Source organism: Mobula hypostoma, chromosome 4 (assembly GCF_963921235.1).
Source record: "Mobula hypostoma chromosome 4, sMobHyp1.1, whole genome shotgun sequence".
Taxonomy (NCBI): Eukaryota; Metazoa; Chordata; class Chondrichthyes; order Myliobatiformes; family Myliobatidae; genus Mobula; species Mobula hypostoma.
In genome coordinates this window covers 123,737,507-123,761,181 of record NC_086100.1, presented here as the reverse complement: position 1 = coordinate 123,761,181, position 23,675 = coordinate 123,737,507, and the positions used below count along the sequence as shown (strand labels likewise).

The window sequence follows — 23,675 nt, the reverse complement described above, 5'->3', positions numbered from 1 at the left end:
CGCCGAGTTTCACCTTTTGGCGAAATTCTATCTTGCTGGCATTGCAAAGATGTGTTTGGTCACATTGCTGAACAATGTTCCATTCTGCATACATAGAAAGCTGTGCTGTATAGGCTTTTCAAACACAGACAAACATCAACTGCTGCTGGAAGATTATCAATCTTTTGATCTTGCCTTGGTTTTTAGTGAAAGAGGTATCGTGACCCAAGTGTTGCAGAATAGCAAATTCTAAAGTCTGGTACCACGTGCTGAGGAGTATTGAATCTTGATGCAGCCACCGGACTCTATGGGATCATTGAACACTGATCGGCTGAACCTATGTCAGAACTACTCGGACAATCTAGTCATGGAAATTATACATAAAGTGTTACCGTAGTGATCATAATAAAAATCTTACAACTCAATGGAACATTGTCTGATAATGCAAATGGTCATATATGAAAATATCCAAAAGAATCAACAAATCTTTGTAGTTTTAAAAACCTTTGCTTCTCAAACACATTTTACAAGTCCTTAATTTACCTTAATTTTGAGAGCCTTTCCCAAGTTCCTTGTGTGATGTGCAATGAAAGATCAGCAGGTTACAGAATTCACTGATAACACAGTCATATTTGAAGTTCCTGGGACCCACTGGATTTGTCCTCACTTTTTACTACCCAACCCATCTCTCAGCAACCAAGTTCGAAAATTTCATATATGCAAACATGTTAAAATCCTACCAACTACAGTTCCTAATCATTCTGGACCTTATCTAGCAGTTTAGCTGCCATTCCTATCTAGAATTTCAAATCATTTACTAATATTTCATTTTTATAAGCAGTTCTTTCTCCAAACTATGGCAGCATCACTGAGTTCATATTTAGATTACATAGCTTTACTTGTCACATGTACAAAATTTCAAAACATACAGTGAAATGTGTCATTTGTAGCAAGTCAAATCAGCATGACTTATGCTGGGTAGCCTCCATGTGTTGCCATGCTTCAGGCACTCACATAGCATGTCCACAACTCAATGGCCCTAACTAACTCATGCATCTTTGTAATGTGGGAGGAAACCAGAGCACCCAGAGGAAACCCATGTGGTCACAGGGAAAATGTACAAACTCCTTACAGTCAACAGTGGAGAATGCACCCCAATGAACTACCACCCGCCCGCCCTTTTGTTTCTTTGTTAACGCAACAATCTCTCTATTCTCATTTTTATTACTTCCCAGCTACATTCACATTGATGACTTCAAAATTTTAAATGATTCAAATAAATGCCTAATAATATTCGTCCCATTGATCTTCTATTTTTGCATGAATGCCTACCACTCAGTTCTTTGTGAAACCAGATATGCACGATCTATGGTTCAGCTACTGAAGGACCAATATTTCTATAATGCACTAGGGCTAGGCTGAGGTCCTTTCTTCCATGATCTCCCATCATTGTGGAGATTACAGAAGAGGTAAGAGGGAGGATGACAAAAGGGGAGGTAATGATAAGTGACAGTAGACTATAAGGGAGGTATGTTCAATGTTGGTGGAGAGGAGAGAAAATAGTGAAAAAGGTGTTAGGTATTTCATTAAGGGACAGGTTGAAGGAAAAATATTTTGGTGGATTGGATAGATCAGAAATATGTGGTTTAAGATGGTGCCCAGTGACGACTTATTGGTGGCAAAGAAACAACAGAAAGAAAACTAAGTACCTTATTAATAACACTTTATTAATAAATGATTAGCACTAGCAATGGAGAGACGTGCAGTGGCACAGGTGAAAGAGCAGATGAGAAATGGTTGGAACTTAAAATTAATGTACATTTTGGTGTTTATTTATTCTATTGTGCTCTCTATATTTAAAATTGCACACTTTAGAACGTTGGTCACCATTTTGCACTTAATAGTTATTTTGTGTGTGAAAATGGCATCGCATCATTTGCATACTAACATTACATAACTCACCAGTGGTGAACACTTTAATATTTGCAAAGTTTTTTTTTTAAACTTGTTGCTTAAAAGGTTTTGTTGTTACATTGACAGTAAGAAATATACTTGAAGGCTGGCTCTCAAAATAGTAATATTAAACACAAACTGATCAGAAAAATACACCTGTTAAGCAAAAAGCAGTATAATGGAAAAATACTTATAAGTAACTGCATTCTTCCATCTGGCAGCATAGATTTAAGTAACTTGCATGCAAAAACAAGCTTGTGATTTACTATATTCTTACAGGGAGGAGACTGACCAGCCTCCTGACATTTCTCACTATTTACTGCAACTCTTAGTTAAAGGCTACCAGCGAAACAATAACAATAAAGCGAAACAGAAATAATAGAGTTACCAGCACAGTTCATATTTGTGGTCTTTCTGTAATGTATCCTCAGTGAGATGAAGGGTTCATTGTACAACCTACCATTTGAGTTCTTCCATAAAAGGATAAGAACCCAATTCCTTCAATAACTAGGGACAAGCTGCACTCTCACTCCCAAAACTATATGAACTTTGAAGACAGAAGTATGAATGCAAGAAACAGGAGTAGGCCATTCAGTTCTAAAGGCCACACCGCCATCAGTAAGATCATGGCTAATCAATATCACACCTCAGAGCCACCTTCCTGTGCTAATCCCATTTGTCTTCAAAAATGTATTAATTTCTGCCTTGAACATATTCTTGGGTAGAGAATTACAAACATTCACCAATTTCTGCGTGAAGTTGCTTTCAATTTCGATCTTTAGTGGATGACCATTTATTCTGAGATTGTGTTCCCCGGCCTGGGGAAAGCATCCTGCATCTGCATTGCAAAAGCCTGCAAGAATATTAAACGTTCCAATGACATCTCTTATCATGCTTCCAAACTTCACGAATGGGATGATGTGTTCGTTGTACATGGAAAATTAAGCAACCTCTCTCTGCACCCTCCTCACATCCCATTTTATCACCCAGCTTAATGTCATCAGCAACTTTGGACTCAAAGCAATTGTGAACTGGTGGGACCCTAGCACTGGTCACAGATGCCAAGCCTGAAAGTGACTCATTTGTTCAGATTGTTTTCTGACAGCCAATACTCAGTTCAGGCCAGAACATTCCTCCCAATCTCAAGTGATCCAATAAATAGCCTTGTGGCATATTCCCTCATGACAGGTGAACCCAACTGGAGCTGGCAATCTGCTCTCCCCTCATTTCTTAAAAAATGCAGTTACTTTGACTACCTTCCAGTTCTATCAAAATTTTATATGTAGATATCCAAATTGAGTGTGGTTGTGACCATCTAATCCCATTAACTTAATTTATTAATGTTAGTTTATTTTAACTTATTCACTTTAAACTAGTTGGCCTCCACTCTTTCCTGCAGGTAATACACACAGTACTTATTTTATTACTCAGTTACTTCCTCATTCCCCTATTTATCCTGTTTCAGTTATTAAGCTAAATATTTATTTTTAAGACAAAACAGGTCTACAGAAGATATTCCAGACTATATATGTGCTTTTCTGCAGATTTCTCTCATTTTCTAATACTCCTTTCCTGATCAAAGTGTCTGGATTCCCAATTCTTAGGCTTACTGCTCTTTAGGCAACAAAAAAATCTATTATTTATAACCTTGTTTGCCATGAGTAGAACATTCTTCCTTTGGCTTTTATGCTTCAAAAAGGGATATGTATTTGTAGAAAATTACGCTAGAGACACTTCCTCACCGTCAAACCTTTTAATGCAGCAATCTACTATTCAGAACCACTTTAAAAAAAAACTTTTTACTGTTATGAGGTTTGTGCTTTTTAAAAAAACGTATGTATTTTTCACAGCATGTGATGGTTCATCAGCACTTACTGGCAAACAGCGGTATTAACAGTTAAATTAACTGCTGTATCACCTTTCTCAGTTTTCATTGGCTAAGTATTAGCACATTACCCACATGATATGATAGCTTTAATTAGCCTATTAACTAATTTATTCTGTATCTAAGGGATTTTCTTAATCTTATCTATAAAAGTGATGCACTTTTCAGAGACGCCATCTTTATTCTTTTTGTGGTTGCATCTATTCACCCCTTGGCATCATTTCTCAGCTCTTTATTTAGTTTGCTTAGTATCTGTATGTTTGTTTGTACTTTAAAATAAACTGAAATCTTAGAATTAAGTTGGCTTGTCATTCCTGACTCCTGGAAGAACCCCAAGGATCAGAACACTCATTATCAGAGATCCAACACTACCAAAGACAACCTTCAAAATTGTTCACATTTCCAAACTAGATGATTCCATCTTTATATAAAATTCTACCATATTATGATTATTCTTCTCAACAATGGTAGCTTTAAAATAACCTGTTCCTAATTAGCCATCCTTGCAAACTAAAATAGATTCCATAAAAGATGCTGCTTTTAAGGTTGCTGTACAAATACAACTGCTAAAATTACCTGTAGACCAGTAGCCACAGCTTCTACACTCTCCCAGTCCCAAGTGTGTTTCTCAGATATGACCCCAACTTTCACAAGTAATGCAATAAAGGCAGCTTGCCTAAAACGATTGAAAAAGAAATTTTAATAATCATGATAAAATGATCAAAAAAGCAATTCAACAATTCGGGTTTTGATTTTTTTCATTAATGTAGTCAACTAATTTATATTATTAAATTCAGCTTTAAGAAAACTATTGTTTTTTTAACCCAAGGAATAAAAAGCCTTAGGAGAATAAAACATTTTTTAAAACAACTTACCAGAAAGATACAAAAACAACCAGCTTCACACAGAGAAATTTGCCCACTGGCTGGATGGGATTCAATTCATTTCGCAGCACTTTATAAAATAGCACAAGGCAATACATGGCAAACTTGAAAAACAAAGAACAACATAATCACCATTACAAGAATAAATAGCAGCACTTATGCATCTTTAATATAGAAAAATATAACCAAATATGCTTATGATTTTGAATGAATCAGAAATTATGTTTGAATAGCTGTTTCTTTTCAAAATTTAGTCAAACCTTAAAACTTCATTTTACAGTGAAATTCTTGAATTTAAGACCAAACCAAAGATAAATGGTCTTCAAAAAATTTAATCAAGTGCAACAAACCAGGAAAATAAAAATTACATTTTCATAAGCATATACATATGTCAAGACTTACTAGCTGTGAAAGATTGTTAATTATAACCAAGTATGTCCAAGCATTCTTGAAACTAAAGTTCCCTTCATCATAAACTCCAATGAGTTCGCAGATTCTATAGATGAAAAGAAATTTCAATTATTGACCTTGAATAAAGCACACTACTTAATAGCATGCTTGCCTGCCTCCAAGGCTGGCATGCCAAAAATCTAAAATAAAGCTAAATATCAAGAATATCACACCATTCTCTGGTAGCCTCCTTAAATAATTAATAGAATCACACTGCTTTTGTTATAACTGAATAGCCCCAAATGTTAGTGAGATAATTATTTAAACAAAATGAATACCATACCAGATCATGCCAACTTTTGCCAGTGATTTGGATCAGGACCATCAACCTTCATTTAAAATCTAAGTAAACACACTCTTGTGCTCACATACTGTGAAATCTCCCCACATGACCCTCCAAAGTTTGGCGTCATCCACAAATTTTGATGCTGCTGATTCCAAATATAAAACCATGTAACTTGGGCTCATCCTAACCTCTACTTAATGTGTCCACATAAGACCATAAGACAAAGGAGCAGAAGTAGGCCATTCGGCCCATCGAGTGCACCAAATACCAACTACACGTCAGTCATGCTCACAGGAAGGTTGTACACCTCCCCTCCCAGCTTATTCTGCCTTCTGCCCCCTTACTTTCCAGTACTGGTGAAAGGTCTCAGCCCAAAATAGTGACTGTTTATTACCCTTCATAAATGCAGCCTGATCTGCTGAATTCCTCCAGCATTGTGCGTTGTTCATTAACCTATTTGGTACAGCAAAATCTTAAGCACTAAAAATGTTCAAAGTATGCATGTTACCATATACCATCTTCAGATTCATTTTCTTGCAGGCATTTACAGGAAAAAATACAATAGAATTTTATGAAAACTTATACATAAACTGATAAAGACTGACAAACAACCAATGTGCAAAAGACAAACTGTGCAAATAATGAGCATTGTTGTCTCCATACTAGACCATGATACAGCCAGTTAGGATACTCTCCATTGTGTATGAATAGAAGTTTGTCAGACTTTTTGCTGACATGCTGAATTGGCACAAACTTCTAAAAAGTAGTGGCACTGTTGTGCCTATTTTTTGTAATGGCACTTATGTGCTGGTCCCAGGGCAGATCCTCTGACAGGATAATGCCAAGGAATTTAAATCTACTGACCACCTCCATCTCTGTTCCCTCATGAAGACTGGCTCATGGACTTCTAGCTTCTTCCTCCTGTAGTTGATAATCAAATCTTTGGTTTTGCTGATATTGAGTGGAAGACTGTTGTGGAACTATTGAACCAGGTTATTAATCTCCGTCCTATATGCCATTTCATCATCAACTTTGATTTGGTCAACAATGGTCATGTTGTCAGCAAGCTTAAATACAACATAGGAGTTGTACTCAGCTACACAATTTTAAGTATAGAGCAGGGGTATAAGCCCAAAGCCCTATGGTGCACGTGCTGATAGTGAGAGTGGAGATGTTGCCAATCTGTTATAACTGGGATCTGTCAGTAAAGAAATAAAGGATCCAGTTACAGAGGGAGTTAACAAAGCCCAGGTGTTGGAGCTTAGTCATTATCTTTGAGAGGATGATAGTATTGAATGCTGAGCTGTGATCAATGAAGTGCATCTTGATGTATGCATCCTCATTCTCCAGGTGTTCCGGAGCTGAATGAAAGGCTAATGAAATGGCATCTGCTGTGACAATAGGTAAATTGGAGCAGATCCAGGTCTCACCTCAGGCAGGAGTTGATACGCTTCATAGCCAAACTCTCGACACTTCATCACAGTATATGTAAGTGCTACTGTATGATAGTCATAGAAGCAGGTTGCCACATTCTTCTTGGGCACTGGTATTGATGCCTGCTTAAAGCAGGTGGGTACCTCACACTGCTGAAGTGAGAGGCTAAAGATATCCATAAATACTCTAGCCAATTGATTAGCATGGATCTTCAATACTCAAGCAGGTACGCTGTCTGGGCTAGATGCTTCCTGTGGATTCACAATCCTGAAGGATGCCTCCATGTTCTGAGATATATCTGGAAGTTTTACGACCTGCCCAGAAAATGTCATTGTGTATCGCCAGTGCCATCTTGTACTGTTGACCAAAGTGAGCACAAGTGACATTGAGGTAGCCTTCTCATTTATGTTGCTTTGTAGGTTATAGCATTCAAGCCCTGCCACAGTTGTTGAGCATCCCTCCGTGATTAAGATTTAGTCTGGAATTGCCACTTTGCATGTGAGATGACCTTCCAAAGGTAATACCTGGTCCTCCTCTACTTTTCCAGGATCGCCAGTCCTAAATACCACTGTTCTAGCTATCAGCAGATTGTGAATTTCTTGGTTCACCTAGGATCTTGGGTAGGGAAAGACAATGATTTTGAGAGGACATACTCGTCAATGTGTGCCTTCATAAAGACAGTGACAATGTGCCATATTTGTCCAGGTCCACTAATGAGCCCTTGAAAATGGTCCAGTCCATCAACTCAAAGCAGCTCTGCAGCCACAGCTCTACCTCCTGTGTTGTCCTTACCTCTGGTGCATTGATCTTTAGTCTCCGGCTATACATTGATAGATGGTCAGATTTCCTGAAATGCAGTTGAGGGATGGAATGGTAGGTATTCTGGATGGTAGTGTAGCAGTGGTCAAGTGAATTGGGTCCGCAGTTGATGTACTGGTGGTAGCTGGGCTGAGTTTTCAAGCTAGCCTGACTGAAATCCCCAGCAAGAATGTGAAAAGCACCAGGATAAACTTTTTCTTATTCGTTAATCATGGCACTCAATACATTAAGTGCTAGCTTGATAACTGGCTTTGACTGTATGTAAACCATAGTTGCGATCACAGGAGAGAACACTCTCAATAAGTAGAATGGTCAGCACTTAATCATTAGATGTTCCACGTTGAGAGAACAAGAATGCAAGATGACCAAAACTTCCAATCACCACGATGAGCTTATCATGAAGCAGAGGCTACCATCTCTACCCTTTCCTGATGCTGCCATCCTGTCCATCAATGTATTGAGAACCCCTTGGGCTTGAGTGCAGTGACTGGAGTGGGCAGCCAAATTTTTAGGGCGTTCCATTGCGTATTTCAGCTGATGAAATGAAAGGCTTAAAAAGGGTCACATGTGGTGGCAAGTGGTGATCCCAGCGCTGGAAAGACCATGTTCACTAAGTCTCTGGATGGATGGAATCCACAATACAATTTGGGGTGCTTGGAAGTGAGCCATGTCTCAGTGAAACCAAGAATGCAGCAATCCCTCATTTCCCACTGATGCAGCAATATTGTCACAGAAAAGTACAGCACAGAAACAGATCCCTCAGATTTGCCTCAGGACAACAAGCACTTCCTCCTATACAGGATTCATGAAGTTGGTGTTGTTTTGCCTCACTTTTATAGACTCTGTCCATCTCCTGAGTAAATACAGGTGCTAAAAATTTACTTAAGATCTCCCCTATATGTTTTGGCTCCACACATGGATTAAAATCCATTCTGATCTTCCAGAGGACCAATTTTGTCCCTTGCAATCCTTTTGCTCTTAAAGTATCTGTAGACTCCCTTAGAATTTCCCTTTACCTCGTCTGCTAGGGCAACTTCATGCCCTCTTTTAGCCCTTTTAATTTCTTTCCTAAGTGTTTTTTTGGCATTTCTTATACTCCATAAATACCGTGCTTTTTCCTACCTGCTTATACCTGCTACACATCAAAGGCTTCCTACACTTGTTACCTTTTCCTTTTATTCTGACAGGCACATACAAGCCATGTACTCTCAAAATTTCTCTTTTGAGGGCTTCCCATTTACCAAGTATGCCTTTGCCAGAAAACAGGCCTGTCCCAATCCACACTTACCAGATCATTTACCATCAAAATTAGCCTTTCTCCAATTTAGAATCTCAATCTGTGGACTAAACCTACCCTTTTGCATATTACTTTGAAACTAATTGCATTGTGGTCACTGGATGCAAGGTGTTCACCTACACAAAGTTCTGTCATCTGCCCTGTCTCATTCCCTTATAGCAGATCAAGTATTGTACACTCTCATGTTGGGACTTCTACATACTGATTAAGGAAATTTTCCTGAATACATTTGACAAACTCTATCCCATCTAGTTCCTTTTCATTCAATATACGGAAAGTTAAAATCACCTCCTGTCAACAACCTTATGTTTCTTGTAACAGTTAGTGATCTCTCTACAAATTTGTTCCTCTAAATCCCTCAGACTCTTGGGATATTAGTCACCCTCCAGTTCAGGTGAAAACACTCTGTACAGGTCTCACCTTCCCTGGAAGAGAGCCCAATAGTCCAGAAATCTTATGACCTCCCTCCCACATCAACTCCTTAGCCACATATTAAACTGAGTAATCTTCCTAGTTCTGGCCTCACTCACACATGGCACAAGTAGAAACCCTGAGATCACAACCCTGGAAGCCCTGACCCTTAACTTAGCACCCAACTCTCTGAACTCCCTTGGCAGAAACTCATCACTCTTTCTACCCATGTCATTGATACCTACATAGACCATGACCTCTGGCTGCTCGCCCTCCCACTTTAATACTGAGGATTCGATCCAAGATATCCCAGATTGTGGCATCTAGGAGGCAACATACAACCCATGAATCTCGTTCTCGCCCACAGAATTTCCTTTCTGTTCCCCTAACGAACCCCCTATTGCCATAGCTCGTCTGTTCTCCCCCTTCCCTTCCGAGTCACCAAGCCAGAGATCTGACCGTTATAACTCTCCACCACTAGGTCACCTCCCCCACCCCCCCCCCGACAGCATCCAAAGTAATCTACCTGTTTAGAGGAAGGCCACAGGAGTACTCTACACAGGCTCTTTAACCCCAGTCCCCTTCTTGACGATCAACTAGTCTCCTGGGTCCTGCACCTTGGGTGTTACTAGTTCTCTACATGTCCCATCTATCACACTCAGCCTCCCGAATGATCTGGAGTCATCCAGTTCCAGCTCCAACTCCTTAAAGCGGATTGTTAGAAAGGCAGCTGGATGTACTTCTCGCAGGTGTAGTTGTCAGGGACACAGGAAGTCTTCCTGTCTTTTTGCATCCTACCTGACATCTCTATTGTTCTAACTGAAATATAAAGGGGTATGGGGGAAGACTCTACCTATAGCTTTTTTTGCCTTCTCTGGCTGAAGCCTCGAAGAGCTAAAGCCTCTAAATCTCCAATTTCTGTCTACTTTGACACTGGATGCTCTGCTTGCCCCTTCCTTACTTTAATTTGTTCTTGCTAATCAACCTCGAATGCTGATTGGCCACTGCTCAAAGTTCCAAAAAAAACCTGTCTTGAGTCACTGCATTTAATACTTGATCAATGAACCTGGGTGAACTATGTCCTTCCAAGCTTCTGACCTCTAGATTGGCTGCTGCTCGAAGCTCAAACTTGTCCTTAGATACTCCCATCTTGCTTTCCAGAGACTGGACACTGGTCAGGAGGATGCTTGGGGACAGTGGTCATATTCTCCTTTACTTCAGTCTGACCTGAGGCACCTCCCGCCCCAGCGACCACATTTCCTGGAGTAATGGCAGCCACCTCATCAGTTCCACGTGCTGTCCCAGCGTTCCTGAGGGCCAAGTATGCCAAATTCTTCAGATTTATCAGGAGATCCTAAGATCACTAGTGCATTTACGATTCAAAGGTCTGCTTCTTAAAGGGAAATTACATGCTGTAAATTGCAGCGATAACAGCTCACAAGATGTATATCCAGTAGTTTTTTCTGTGAGCCAAAATGTTGCCATCTAACATCAACTCCATTTTGAATAAGAATTTTGAAGTCATATACTTCCATGGATGGCTTTGCGTCTCTAGTATTAACCAAGAAGTTTCAGATGAGAGCAATGTTTTCGCCATTACTGTTAGGAGACAGCACTCATGCATACTATAGCTATTCCATTTCACAATTTTTTTTAAAAAAGCTACACAATATGACAACATGTCCTCACGACTTTGTCTCGAGGACCATGTAGAAGTAAATGTTACCAGGCCTATCAGACAGTTCCAGCTGCCACAAGTACATGGATGAGGATAGAATCCTTGAGTTCACTCTCCAAGTGGCTTGCTAAGCCATTTCAGTGGATGCTTAAAAGTCAACCATGTGGGATGGGTCCAAAGTCACATTTACAGTGGTGCTAGAAAGTTTGTGAACCTTTAGAATTTTCTCTATTTCTGTATAAATATGCGATCAGATCTTCACGCAAGTCCTAAAACTAGATAAAGAGAACCCAATTAAATAAATAACACAAAAACATTATATCTGCTCATTTATTTATTGAGAAAAATGATCCAATATTACATGATTTTGATGGAAAAAGTATGTGAACTTTTGCTTTCAGTAACTCGTGTTACCCGCTAGTACAGCAATAACTTCAACCAAATGTTTCCAGTAACTGTTGATTAATCAACACATTGGCTTGGAGGAATTTTAGACCATTCCTCCATACAAAACTGCTTCAGCTCATCAATATTTTTGGGATACCTTGCATGAACAGCTCTCTTCAGATCATGCTACAGCATCTCAATTGGGTTAAGATCTGGACTCTGACTTGGTCATTTCAGAACACTAATTTTCTTTTTAAACCATTCTGTTGTTGATTTAATCTTGTGTTTCCGATCAATGTCTTGTTTCATCATCCAACTTCCATTAAGCTTCAGTGGAAACAGCTATCCTGACATCCCCTGTAAAATGTCTTAACTCAAAATTGTATCAATTGTTCCCTCAATGATTGCAAGCCATCCAGGCCCTGAGGCAGCCCCAAACCATGATGCTCCTTCCACCACGCTTCACAGTTATTAGGTTTTGGTCTTGGTGTACAGTGCGTTTTTTCCCTCCAAACATAGCACTGTGTATTTCTGCCAAAAAGTTCAACTTTTGTCTCATCTGTCAACAAAATACTGTCCCAGAAGCATTGTGGAACATCAAGGTTGCCTTTGCAAACTTGAGACATGCAGCAATGTTTTTTCTTTGGAGAACAGTGGTTTTCTCCATGGTGTCCTTCCATGAACACCATTTTTGTTCCGTGCTTTTCTTATAGTGGACACAAGATCAGAGACTTTAGGAAGCTCTAAAGATTTCTGTAGGACTTTTGCTGTTACCCTTGGGTTCCTTTTCACCTCCCTCAGCATTGCACATTCTGCTCTTGGTGTAACCTTTGCAGGATGCCCACTCCTAGGGAGAGTAGCAACAGTGCAGAATTTCCTCTATTTGGAGACAATTTCTCTTACTGTGGACTGATGAACACTCAGGTCTTTAGAAATACCCTTGTAGCTTTTTCCAACTTCATGCTATTCTCTACAACTCCTCTTCTACGATCCTCTGAAAGCTGTTTTGATTGAGGCATAGTGCACTCGATGGAAGGACAACAGGGAGGTATGTCAACAAAAACACTCAATATCTTCTACAGATGTACCGTGGAGAGCATCCTGACAGGCTGCATCACTGTTTGGTGTTTGGGGGGGGGGGGTGCTGCTGCACAGGACCAAAAGAAGCTGCAGAGGGTCATAAATTTAGGTGTCTCCATCTTGGATACTGCCTATGAAGTACCCAGTACATCTTCAAGGAGCGGTGTCTCAGAAAGGCAGCATCCATCATTAAGGACCCCCAGCACCCAGGGCATGCCCTTTTCTCACTGTTACCATCAGGTAGGAGGTATAGAAGCCTGAAGGCGCACACTCAGTGATTCAGGAACAGCTTCTTCCCCTCTGCCATATGATCCCTAAAAGGACATAGAACCCATGAACACTACCTCACTTTTTAAATAGATATTATTCCTATTTTTGCACGATTTATAATCTATTTGATATACATACACCGAAATTGATTTACTTATTATTTTTTCTTCTATATTATCCATTGCATTGAACAGCTGCTGCTAATAAATCTGATTCTGATATAAAGAGATCTTTCCTAAGAAGCGCAGTTTGTCAGTAACCTGACTTTGTGTGTCTTTTCTTTTTAAGGGCAGGGTACCTCTACAACCCACACCTCCAATCTCAACTCATTGATTGGAACACCTGACCCGAAATGGCTTTTGTAGAAGGCATTACCTCAGAAGTTCACATATTTTTTGAACCTAGACTGTGATTGTTTAATTGGTGTACCCAGTAATGACAAGTAGTATAATTGTGTTATTAGTTTAGGCAGATTGTGTTCATCTATTATTGTGACTTAGATAAAGATCAGACCACATGTTATGACTAATTAATGCAGAAAAACAGTTAATTGCAAAAGGTTCACAAACTTTTTCTTGCAACTGTAGGTCAGGTTAAGGGAGATTTTCTTCCTTGAATAGCAGCATGATGAAAACCTATCACATGGTATACAAATTTGTAGTTTTCACAACAATTAAAGGGAAAGTCAGAGATCTTCTCAACCTCCTTTTCCTCCTACAAATCGGGGAGCCGCACCCCAAATCGTATTGCAGATTCCACCTATCCAGAGACAGTGAACATGATCTTTTTAGCATGACAATAACACTGGGATCACCACGAGTCACCGCGTGGCCTTTTTCAACCTCATTAAAGCTTGTAATTTCATCAGCTGAAAAACGCAACAGAACACCCTAAAAATTTGGCTGCCCACTGAAATTCATGCCCATTTTGAATTTGTGTCGTGATGGCATGCATGCATGCTATGATGGTCAATTTGCTCCTGAACAGAACTATTCTCAGTGAAGACTGAGATCAAACAAGGCTGTGTCAGTCCCACAATACTTTGCTCAATTGTTGTCAGCCCTGGAGTGGAATGAGTCTTCAAAACAAATGGAAACTCAGCCTATGGTGACTGTACACCCAAACCTCAGTAGCCTAGTTGTAGATAATGCATGTATCCACAAGATCAAGATCTAAGTTTTTACTGAATCTTGGCACACATGACAATAATAAAGCAATTCTCTACTAACTTGCCCCCACTGCCCTCCAACAACATAGGTGTGCAGTGCAACCCTGGAAAATACAAACCTTTTCTCATGCCCTGGGAATTGCCCCTCAGTGAAGGTAAATGATGATGCCACTGCCTTTAATACATCAGCACAATCTTAGATTGAGGAAAAGGGTACTTGAAGACCAAGATTCTGGACAGGTATAAAATTCATGGTTGAGCACAAAGCAGTGATTCCTTCTCCCCTGTATGCTTCTGCAGCAGGAACTTCAAGACACTGAATAGATAATAACTCTGCAAAGTCCTCCAAATTTACTGCAAGGGTAAGTAAAACCAACATCAGCATCTACCCCATACTCTAACTACACTTAGTCAGCTATTCAGGCCATAATGGTTGTTGTCTGATGCCAGACTAGCTAAACAGATTACAAGTTTGATGTTCACAGACATTTTGACAATAGGCCACGCTAAAATAAAGAGCTTAAAACTAATTTAGCATATTCAACTGGAAAAATGTGATAATTAAAAGTGGGTTTGGAGTTATACATAAACAAAAGAAACAATGGTAAATATTTTCATTCATTCCTTCAAAACATTACTTACAAAGCAATTATTGTTGTAAAAGGTCTGACAACCGTGTATTGCAGAACTCCAAGCTTGCACCTGAACAGCAATACCCTACCAAGTAAAACACATGCAAAAATGTCTGTCAGAACTTGTATTCATTAGGAACACTGTACACAAAGCTATGAATATAGCAGGTAATAGAAAAGCACTCCCTTTAATGAGATCTGCTGCTTCACTGCTCAACTCTGATCTTAATGCTGTCACTACAGAGTTTGCAACACCAACAGTGAACCGGTCTCCTGGTATCGCAATGGAGTATTAGTCTAAGCTTTGCATTCCAATCTCCACAGTAGAACTTTGAATCAAAATATTTGAGACTTGGGAGGCAAGAGTCTGGTACTAACCCATGTTTGATACAAAAAACTAAATGCAGTACTTAAGACATATTCTGTCCTCTGCAGGTGTAAGTTTTTATAATCTGAAAATAAGATATTTCAGATCGGGTGATGTTGTAGCGGGCGACAGAGTAGAGGGAGACAGAGTAGGAAGGCTTTGGCTCGAGCAGCTTCGGCGAGCAGAGGCCGAGGAAAAGCTTCACTCCAACTGAGCTAAGGCCGGGTAAGTTCCTTTAATAAATCTAATTACCTTAAGAGTAGGTAATGGAGGCAGCAGTTAGGGCAGTTGAGTGCTCCATTTGCGGAATGTGGGAAGTCAAGGCGAGCACAATCGTCCCTGATGACTACACTTGTGAAAGGTGCATTCAGCTGCAGCTCCTGACAAACCAAGTTAGGGAACTGGAGCTGGAGCTGGATGAACTTCAGATCATTCGGGAGGCAGAGGCAGAAGCAGAAGAGAACAGGAGTTACAGGGAGATAGTCACCCCTAAGAGTCAGGAGACAGGTGGCTGGGTGACTGTCAGGAGAGGGAAGGGGAGTAGACAGAATGAGCAGAGCACCCCTGTGGCCGTTCCCACCAATAATAAGTACATCGTTTTGGATTCTGTTGATGGAGATGACCTACCAGGGACAAGTTGCAGTGGCTGTGTCTCTGGCACCGAGATGGGACCCTCAACTCAGAAGGAGGGAAAAGAGGAGAGCAGTAGTGATAGGGGATTTGATAGTTAGGGGGACAGATAAGAGGTTCTGTGGAAGAGATCGAGAATCCCGGATGGTCTGTTGCCTCCCTGGTGCCAAGGTAGGCGATATCTCGGATCGAGTTCTCGGTATTCTCAAGAGGGAGGGTGAGCAGCCAGGTGTCGTGGTCCATGTAGGGACAAATGACATGGGTAGGAAGAGTGAGGAGGTCCTGAAAGGAGAGTTTAGGGAGTTAGGCGCCAAGTTAAAGGACAGGACCTCCAGGATAGCAATCTCAGGATTGCTACCAGTGCCATGTGCAGGCGGGTTTAGAAATAGTAAGATCAACACGTGGCTGAAGACATGCTGCAGGAGGGCTTGCTGCAGATTTATAGGTAATTGGGCAGTTTTCCAGGGAAGGTGGGACTCGTTCCAGAGGGACGGTTTACACCTGAACTGGAGGGGGACAAATATTCTTGCAGGTAGGTTTGCCAGAGATGTTCCGGTGGATTTAAACTAGATACGAGGGGGGAGGGGAACCAGAGTGTAGGAACAGATGTAGGGAAGAAGGAAGAAAAAGAAAGTAGTAAAGTTGTTTGCACCGTTAGTAATAAACAGAGAGTAAGAGGTGGAAAATTTCTTGAATGCATTTATTTTAATGCTAGGAGCATTGTAAGAAAGGTGGATGAGCTTAAAGCATGGATTGATACCTGGAAGTATGATGTGGTAGCTATTAGTGAAACATGGTTACAGAAGGGGTGTGTTTGGCAACTAAATATTCCTGGATTTAATTGCTTTAGGTGTGATAGAATTGGAGGGACAAGAGGGGGAGGTATTGCATTGCTTGTCAGAGAAAATATTACAGCGGTGCTCTGGCAGGATAGATTAGAGGGCTCGTCTAGGGAGGCTATTTGGGTGGAATTGAGGAATGGAAAAGGTGTAGTAACACTTATGGGGGTGTATTATACACCACCAAATGGGGAGCGAGAGTTGGAGGAGCAAATTTGTAAGGAGATAGCAGATATTTGTAGTAAGCGCAAGGTTGTGATTGTGGGAGATTTTAATTTTCCACACATAGACTGGGAAGCCCATACTGTAAAAGGGCTGGATGGTTCGGAGTTTGTAAAATACGTGCAGGATAGTTTTTTGCAGCAATACATAGAGGTACCAACTAGAGAAGGGGCAGTGTTGGATCTCCTGTTAGGGAATGAGATAGGTCAGGTGACAGAGGTTTGTGTTGGGGAGCACTTTGGGTCCAGTGATCACAATGCTATTAGTTGCAGTATAATTATGGAGAAGAATAGGTCTGGACCCAGGGTTGAGATTTTTGATTGGAGAAAGGCTAACTTTGAGGAGATGCAAAAGGATTTAGAAGGAGTGGATTGGGACAATTTGTTTTATGAGAAGAATGTAATTGAGAAATGGAGATTATTTAAAGGTGAAATTTTGAGAATACAGAATCTTTATGTTCCTGTTAGGTTGAAAGGAAAGGTTAAAAGTTTAAGAGAGCCATGGTTTTCAAGGGATATTGGAAACTTGGTTCAAAAAAAGAGAGATATCTACAATAAATATAGGCAGCATGGAATAAATGAGGTGCTCGAGGAATATAAATAATGTAAAAAGAATCTTAAGAAAGAAATTAAAAAAGCTAAAAGATATGAGGTTGCTTTGGCAAGTAAGGTGAAAATAAATCCCAAGGGCTTCTACCATTATATTAATAGCAAAAGGATAGTGAGGGATAAAATTGGTCCCTTAGAGAATCAGAGTGGACAGATATGTGTGGAGCCAAAAGAGATGGGGGAGATTCTGAACAATTTCTTTTCTTCAGTATTCACCAAGGAGAAGGATATTGAATTGGGTAAGATAAGGGAAACAGGTAGGGAAGTTATGGAAACTATGATGATTAAAGAAGAGGAAGTACTGGAGCTATTAAGGAATATAAAAGTGGATAAGTCTCCGGGTCCTGACAGGATATTCCCTAGGACCTTGAGGGAAGTTAGTGTGGAAATAGCAGGGACTCTGACAGAAATATTTCAAATGTCATTAGAAACAGGGATGGTGCCGGAAGATTGGCGTATTGCTCATGCTGTTCCATTGTTTAAAAAGGGTTCTAAGAGTAAACCTAGCAATTATCGGCCTGTGAGTTTGACATCAGTGGTGGGTAAATTGATGGAAAGTATTCTTAGAGATGGTATATATAATTATCTGGATAGACAGGGTCTGATTAGGAACAGTCAACATGGATTTGTGTGTGGAAGGTCATGTTTGACAAATCTTATTGAATTTTTTGAAGAGGTTACTAGGAAGGTTGACGAGGGTAAAGCGGTGGATGTTGTCTATATGGACTTCAGTAAGGCCTTTGACAAGGTCCCACACAGAAGGTTGGTTAGGAAGGTTCAATCGTTGGGAATTAATATTGAAATAGTAAAATGGATTCAGCAGTGGCTGGATGGGAGACACCAGAGAGTGGTGGTGGATAACTGTTTGTCAGATTGGAGGCCAGTGACTAGTGGTGTGCCGCAGGGATCTGTACTGAGTCCAATGTTATTTGTCATATATCTGGATGAAGGGGTGGTAAATTGGATGAGTAAGTATGCAGATGATACTAAGATAGGTGGAGTTGTGGATAATGAAGTAGGTTTTCAAAGCTTGCAGAGAGATTTAGACCAGTTAGAAGAGTGGGCTGAAAGATGGCAGATGGAGTTTAATGCTGATAAATGTGAGGTGCTACATTTTCGTAGGACTAATCAAAATAGAACATACATGGTAAATGGTAGGGCATTGAAGAATGCAGTAGAACAGAGGGATCTAGGAATAATGGTGCATAGTTCCCTGAGGGTGGAATCTCATGTGGATAGGGCGATGAAGAAAGCTTTTGGTATGCTGGCCTTTATAGATCAAAGCATTGAGTATAGGAGTTGAGATGTAATGTTGAAATTGTACAAGGCATTGGTGAGGCCAAATTTGGAGTATTGTGTACAGTTTTGGTCACCAAATTATAGGAAAAATGTGAACAAAATAGAGAGAATACAGAGAAGATTTACTAGAACGTTACCTGGGTTTCATCACTTAAGTTACAGAGAAAGATTGAACAAGTTGGGTATTTTGGAACGTAGAAGGTTGAGGGGGGACTTGATAGAGGTATTTAAAATTATGAGGGTTATAGACAGAGTTGACGTGGATAGGCTTTTTTCATTGAGAGTGGGGGAGATTCAAACAAGAGGATATGAGTTGAGAGTGAAAGGGCAAAAGTTTAGGGGTAACATGAGGGGGAACTTCTTTACTCAGAGAGTGGTAGCTGTGTGGAATGAGCTTCCAGCAGAAGTGGTTGAGGTAGGTTCGATGTTGTTGTTTAAGGTTAAATTGGACAGCTATATGGACAGGAAAGGAATGGAGGGTTATGGGCTGAGTGCAGGTCGGTGGGACTAGGCGAGAGTAAGAGTTCGGCACGGACTAGAAGGGCCGAGACTGCCTGTTTCCGTGCTGAAATTCTAATATAGTTATAAGATATTATGAAAAAAAGGATCTTGTGGAACTGAATCTACAACACTGAAAAACATTTAACATGCAATACATGGTACAACTCAAATTAAATAGACAATTTTAAAGTTTAAGAAAAAATTTATGCATGGGACGTACTCAATTGTTAGTCTAAATTTTTAATTAAAACAACTTACATTTCCAGCACTTTTAAAAAATTTAAATCTTCTGCAGAAAAATTGACATTTTAGTGACTACATTTAAGAGATGTGTAAACAGTTGAAGGATTGCTACTTACTCTCCCATATGCCAAGACGGACAGCAGCAGAGAGGGGGCAGATGTTTTTGTTGATCTTTAACTTCCAGTAGCATCACTAAGTTTGGGTACTGATAGGTCAAATAGTTCAGCAGGAAGATCATAAAATTATAGATGACATATGCTTCATAGCATTCCCGACATGTATCAACATATATAGCGATGTGAGGGTATTTCAGAGCTATCCACTGATTAAGAAGAAAAATGATAGTATACAGGCATAATCAGACTTTACCATACTAGACATATCATAGGTATGACTAAATATCAAACTGTTGCACAACTGGTACTTCAAATTTGATTTTTAAGAATCTACAAAATATAGGACCCCTTTCAAATACAGTGGGTTCTGGTTAATTGGGCCATCAAATGATCAAGATAACTGCTTATTTGGGACAAATCTTAAAGAACAAAAATCTAATCTAATTGAGAAAGTAGCTGGGATTCCCTTCATTTATTTGGGACACTATGTTGCTTAACTGGGACAGGAGACTGCTGCTGAACAGTACCTAACTAGAGTCAGTCGTGTACACTTCTATGGCTGTTAGACACTACACTGTGCTTAGAGTGAACAGCTTTTAAAATAGCATCAGTTGAGCATGCTTGGGTTACGTTATTCACCTGGGCAGAATGACACCAATTTTAAAAAAGTGGTGATTTTCTGTTTTTTATTTTGACTAAAAAAATTTCAGACCCTTGCCAAGATGCCACAAAAAGATTTGACACAAGCTGGAAAAAATTATCCTACATGGCAGCATAATTGGGATGAATTCCTCTGTAGATCACTATTAGGAACAAATATAGTCTTATTGTACCGTAGTAGCATTGGTATGTTCTAGTTTGTTCTGCATTTCGTTTAAATACATACCGTAATTTGTTACTCAGTTAAACTGTAGTCTGCCTGTTCTTAAACATTAACTATTTCCAGCTAAATGGGGCAGCTGCTGCACTGGTCTCAACGTGTCCCAATTAACTGGGATCTACTGTATTCAGAATGTGCTTTACTTCTACTTTCCTGAATTCTAATCTCCTGATACAAACATATACCCGAGGCTTCCAAGTATTGGGTTATAAGGTAAACGGAGCCACATAACTGTGCAATTTACCCTAAACAATTCCATTGTGCTCCAAATGTGCTTTAAAATACATTTCTTTGACTCATTCCTTCAAATTGTTTCAATTTTTTTTTGGTCTTCAAAAATAGTTTAAAGTATCTTATAGAAAATAGAACTTCAAAGTAAAAAAGTCACAGGGCTTAAAACAAATCACCAAGGAAAGTAGTGGAATTTGATATAAGATTATTCACTTAAAGCTGACGGCTATCAACCAAAGGCTTTAAATGTTGTAGCTGCAGAGCTATGGGAATGCATTGGTCATGATCTTCTAAAGTGTATCCCAGTGCATTGGAGAGCTGTTGATTTAGCATCTACAGTACATTCAAGAAAGGAAGAAGACAGAAAGCACATTTATAGATTAGTTAGCAGAAGATGTCATTGAGGAAAATGCTGGAATCCATTTAGGTAGTATTATATTAGAAATTCAAAATATGCTTTTAATCAACAGTGTCAAATGGTTTTGTGAAAGGGCAATTTTTATTAGAGTTCTTTCAGGATGTCACAGTTAGAGTGACAAGGAGGAACTAGTAGATAAACTTCCAATAGACATTCAATATGTGTCTCCTGAAAGGTTGCTGCACCAAAATGCATGGTATTGGGAACAATATATTACATAAAGAATTTGTTAGCTAACGTAAAAGAGATGTGGGATAAATAGGTGAATGGCTTAACGAGTGGGGTGCCACAGGAATAAGCATTAGGACTTCAGTTATCTACAATAATTTTAGTGACTTAAAAGGGACAGCATTGCAGCTAAATTTGCTGCCAAAACAAAAAAAAAGGTGGGAAAGCAAATTGTGATGACAGAATCTTCAAAAGATAAACTATGAAAAGTGAGTGGCAAAACATTTGGTAGATGGAGAAAAATGTGGGGAATTTCCTATGAAGAACACAAGTCTAATTCACATAACTATACATATGGAGACATCTGCGTGCCTTGTACACAGTATTAAGTTAAAAAAGCCTATGGAATTACAAAGGAGATGGTGCGTGAACGAAACTGTGCTATGGCTACATGTGGCAATGGTGATACCACATTTGGAGTATTGATATGGTTTTGGACTCCTTATATACTTGAATTGGAGGCAGTTTAAAGAAAGTTCAATAGCTTGATTCCTAGAACCAAGGAGTTATGAAGAAAGCCTGTACAAGTTGAATTAAGAATAATACTGTAATATTTTTATTGAAACAACAGAATTGAATGGACTTTAACAGGTCTAATGTTAAAAGTTCTTTCCCTTTCCTGGAGGAAAACAATAACTAAAATGAAATACAAATCAACACCAAAAAATATATTTGAAAGGCAGATCAAACCTTGTTCCAGTTAATTCATATTAATGGCAATCAAAAAGTAAAGAGGGCAGATCAGCATCAAATGTATAGGAAGTACATTCCATCTTTGGGGTTTAAATGAGTAAAGACACCATAACAAACAGCATGTTCCAGGACACTGGTTTTCAAGGTTTTTTTTAAAGACAATCCACTTTAATCAAGTACTTCACCCATGACTCAACAACTAGTTTACTATAAATCTAATCATTAGAGCAATAAAACCACTAATACAAGAACCTTGAAAATATTTCCATTGGAACTATATAAGTTTTTTAAAAAAATTAACAAGGAAGAAGGTACAACAGCCTCAGGACACAACACCACCAGGTTCAGGAACAATTACTACCCTTCAACCATCAGGCTCTTGAACCCCAAGGGATCACCACACTTGCCCCCATTATTGAAATGTTCCCACAACCAATTGACCCACTTTCAAGTTATCTTCATTTCACGTTCTCAATATTTATTTATTATTGTTGTTTCTTCTTTTTGTATTTGCATAGTTTGGTGTCTTCTGCACTCTGGTTGAACACCCTACTTGGATGTTCTTACTTTGATTCTGTTGTGGTTATTATTCTATAGATTTACTGAGTATGCCCACAAGAAAATCAATCACAGGGTTGTATATGGTGACATACGTACTTTGATAATAAATTTACTTTGAACTTTCAATCTCTATAAACAATAACTATTCTCTATTAGAACAGCAATAGCCTCTTCTGTGAACTTTATAATCGACTTCGACCCATTTTAAAACATTCTATGATCCAGTAGAGGGTTATGGCCCTTCTCCCATCACCACCGCACTGTAAAAACTACTGCTCTAGGGAATGGGCATGCACAACAGCTGGAGAGAGAACAAAGCTGAGCTGGAGAAAAGTGGAAGAATAGGTCACATGAGAATTGGCAGAGTCAAATTCAGAAGTGAGGGTGGTATGGAAGAGAGGTTCTGAAGCAGGTGAACCAAGGGAAGGTTGAGTATAGTATCTTGTGTGATAGTGGAAGCATGGAGTAGGAAGATTAGCTCAGAATTAAACAAGATTTAGTTAGATATTGTGAATAGTTTAATTCAACAAGAAGCATTTACAAGAGACAGACTGAGTCACAAATTGCAAGTGTATAGACAATAACTTCGCTTTTGCTGGAGAAAATTCCATAACTAGCCTCAGGCAAGCAATCTGACATAAAAACAGAAAATGATGGAACACTCTGTAATTTGATGTTAAGACAGTGAAACTGTATTTAAGAGGGAAAAGTGGCACAAAACTAAAGCATCCTATTTATCTGACCAGCAGATGTGAGGCACTAGATGATGACAAGATCAATTATATTAATGGCTGCCCAGAGAATCAGGATATGGCAGAAATCTGATTTTAACAATCTAAATATGGAGTAATGAGAAATTCGGGCATGGATTCAGAAGGTCACATGTTCAAGATTATTGAGTAACATGAGAAGTTACAAATTAGTTTGTAGTTTGCTAAGAGAGGCTTTGAGAAAATTGTCTTCTTGTGGAAGGAGGTATGATCAAACAAAATGAGTAAGTCTTTTTTGTCTGCTTATATTGACAGCGCCATTCTCAGCCACTGGGAGTATTTGATGTAATTTCTGATACCAGTTATTTCCTTCTGCTTTTTAAAGGTGAACTGTGTTCTAAGTAAATTCTTTTTGTATAACAAAGTCTATTTGTTCTTAGCACACGCTGCAACTCACTATCAACTAGGTCAATAGTTGGATGAACTAATACTTGTTCTTAGCTCAGATACACAGTG

General features: G+C 39.4%; 1 protein-coding gene across 2 annotated transcripts in view; it reads right to left on the bottom strand.

Annotated features, from left to right (window-relative positions):
* The window catches only part of tmem184c (transmembrane protein 184C), a 32,685-nt gene that overhangs the window by 7,031 nt on the left and 1,979 nt on the right, over positions 1–23,675 (bottom strand). The window contains exons 4-8 of one of the 2 annotated variants that reach the window (XM_063046450.1): positions 19,439–19,527; positions 14,624–14,698; positions 5,104–5,197; positions 4,693–4,805; positions 4,394–4,493 (exon numbers count right to left, since the gene is read on the bottom strand). In XM_063046450.1, the coding sequence (XP_062902520.1) occupies positions 4,394–4,493; positions 4,693–4,805; positions 5,104–5,197; positions 14,624–14,698; positions 19,439–19,527 (471 nt within the window). Of the gene's footprint in view, positions 1–4,393; positions 4,494–4,692; positions 4,806–5,103; positions 5,198–14,623; positions 14,699–19,438; positions 19,645–23,675 lie in introns of both variants that reach the window. The other variant, XM_063046449.1, reaches the window with a different exon arrangement.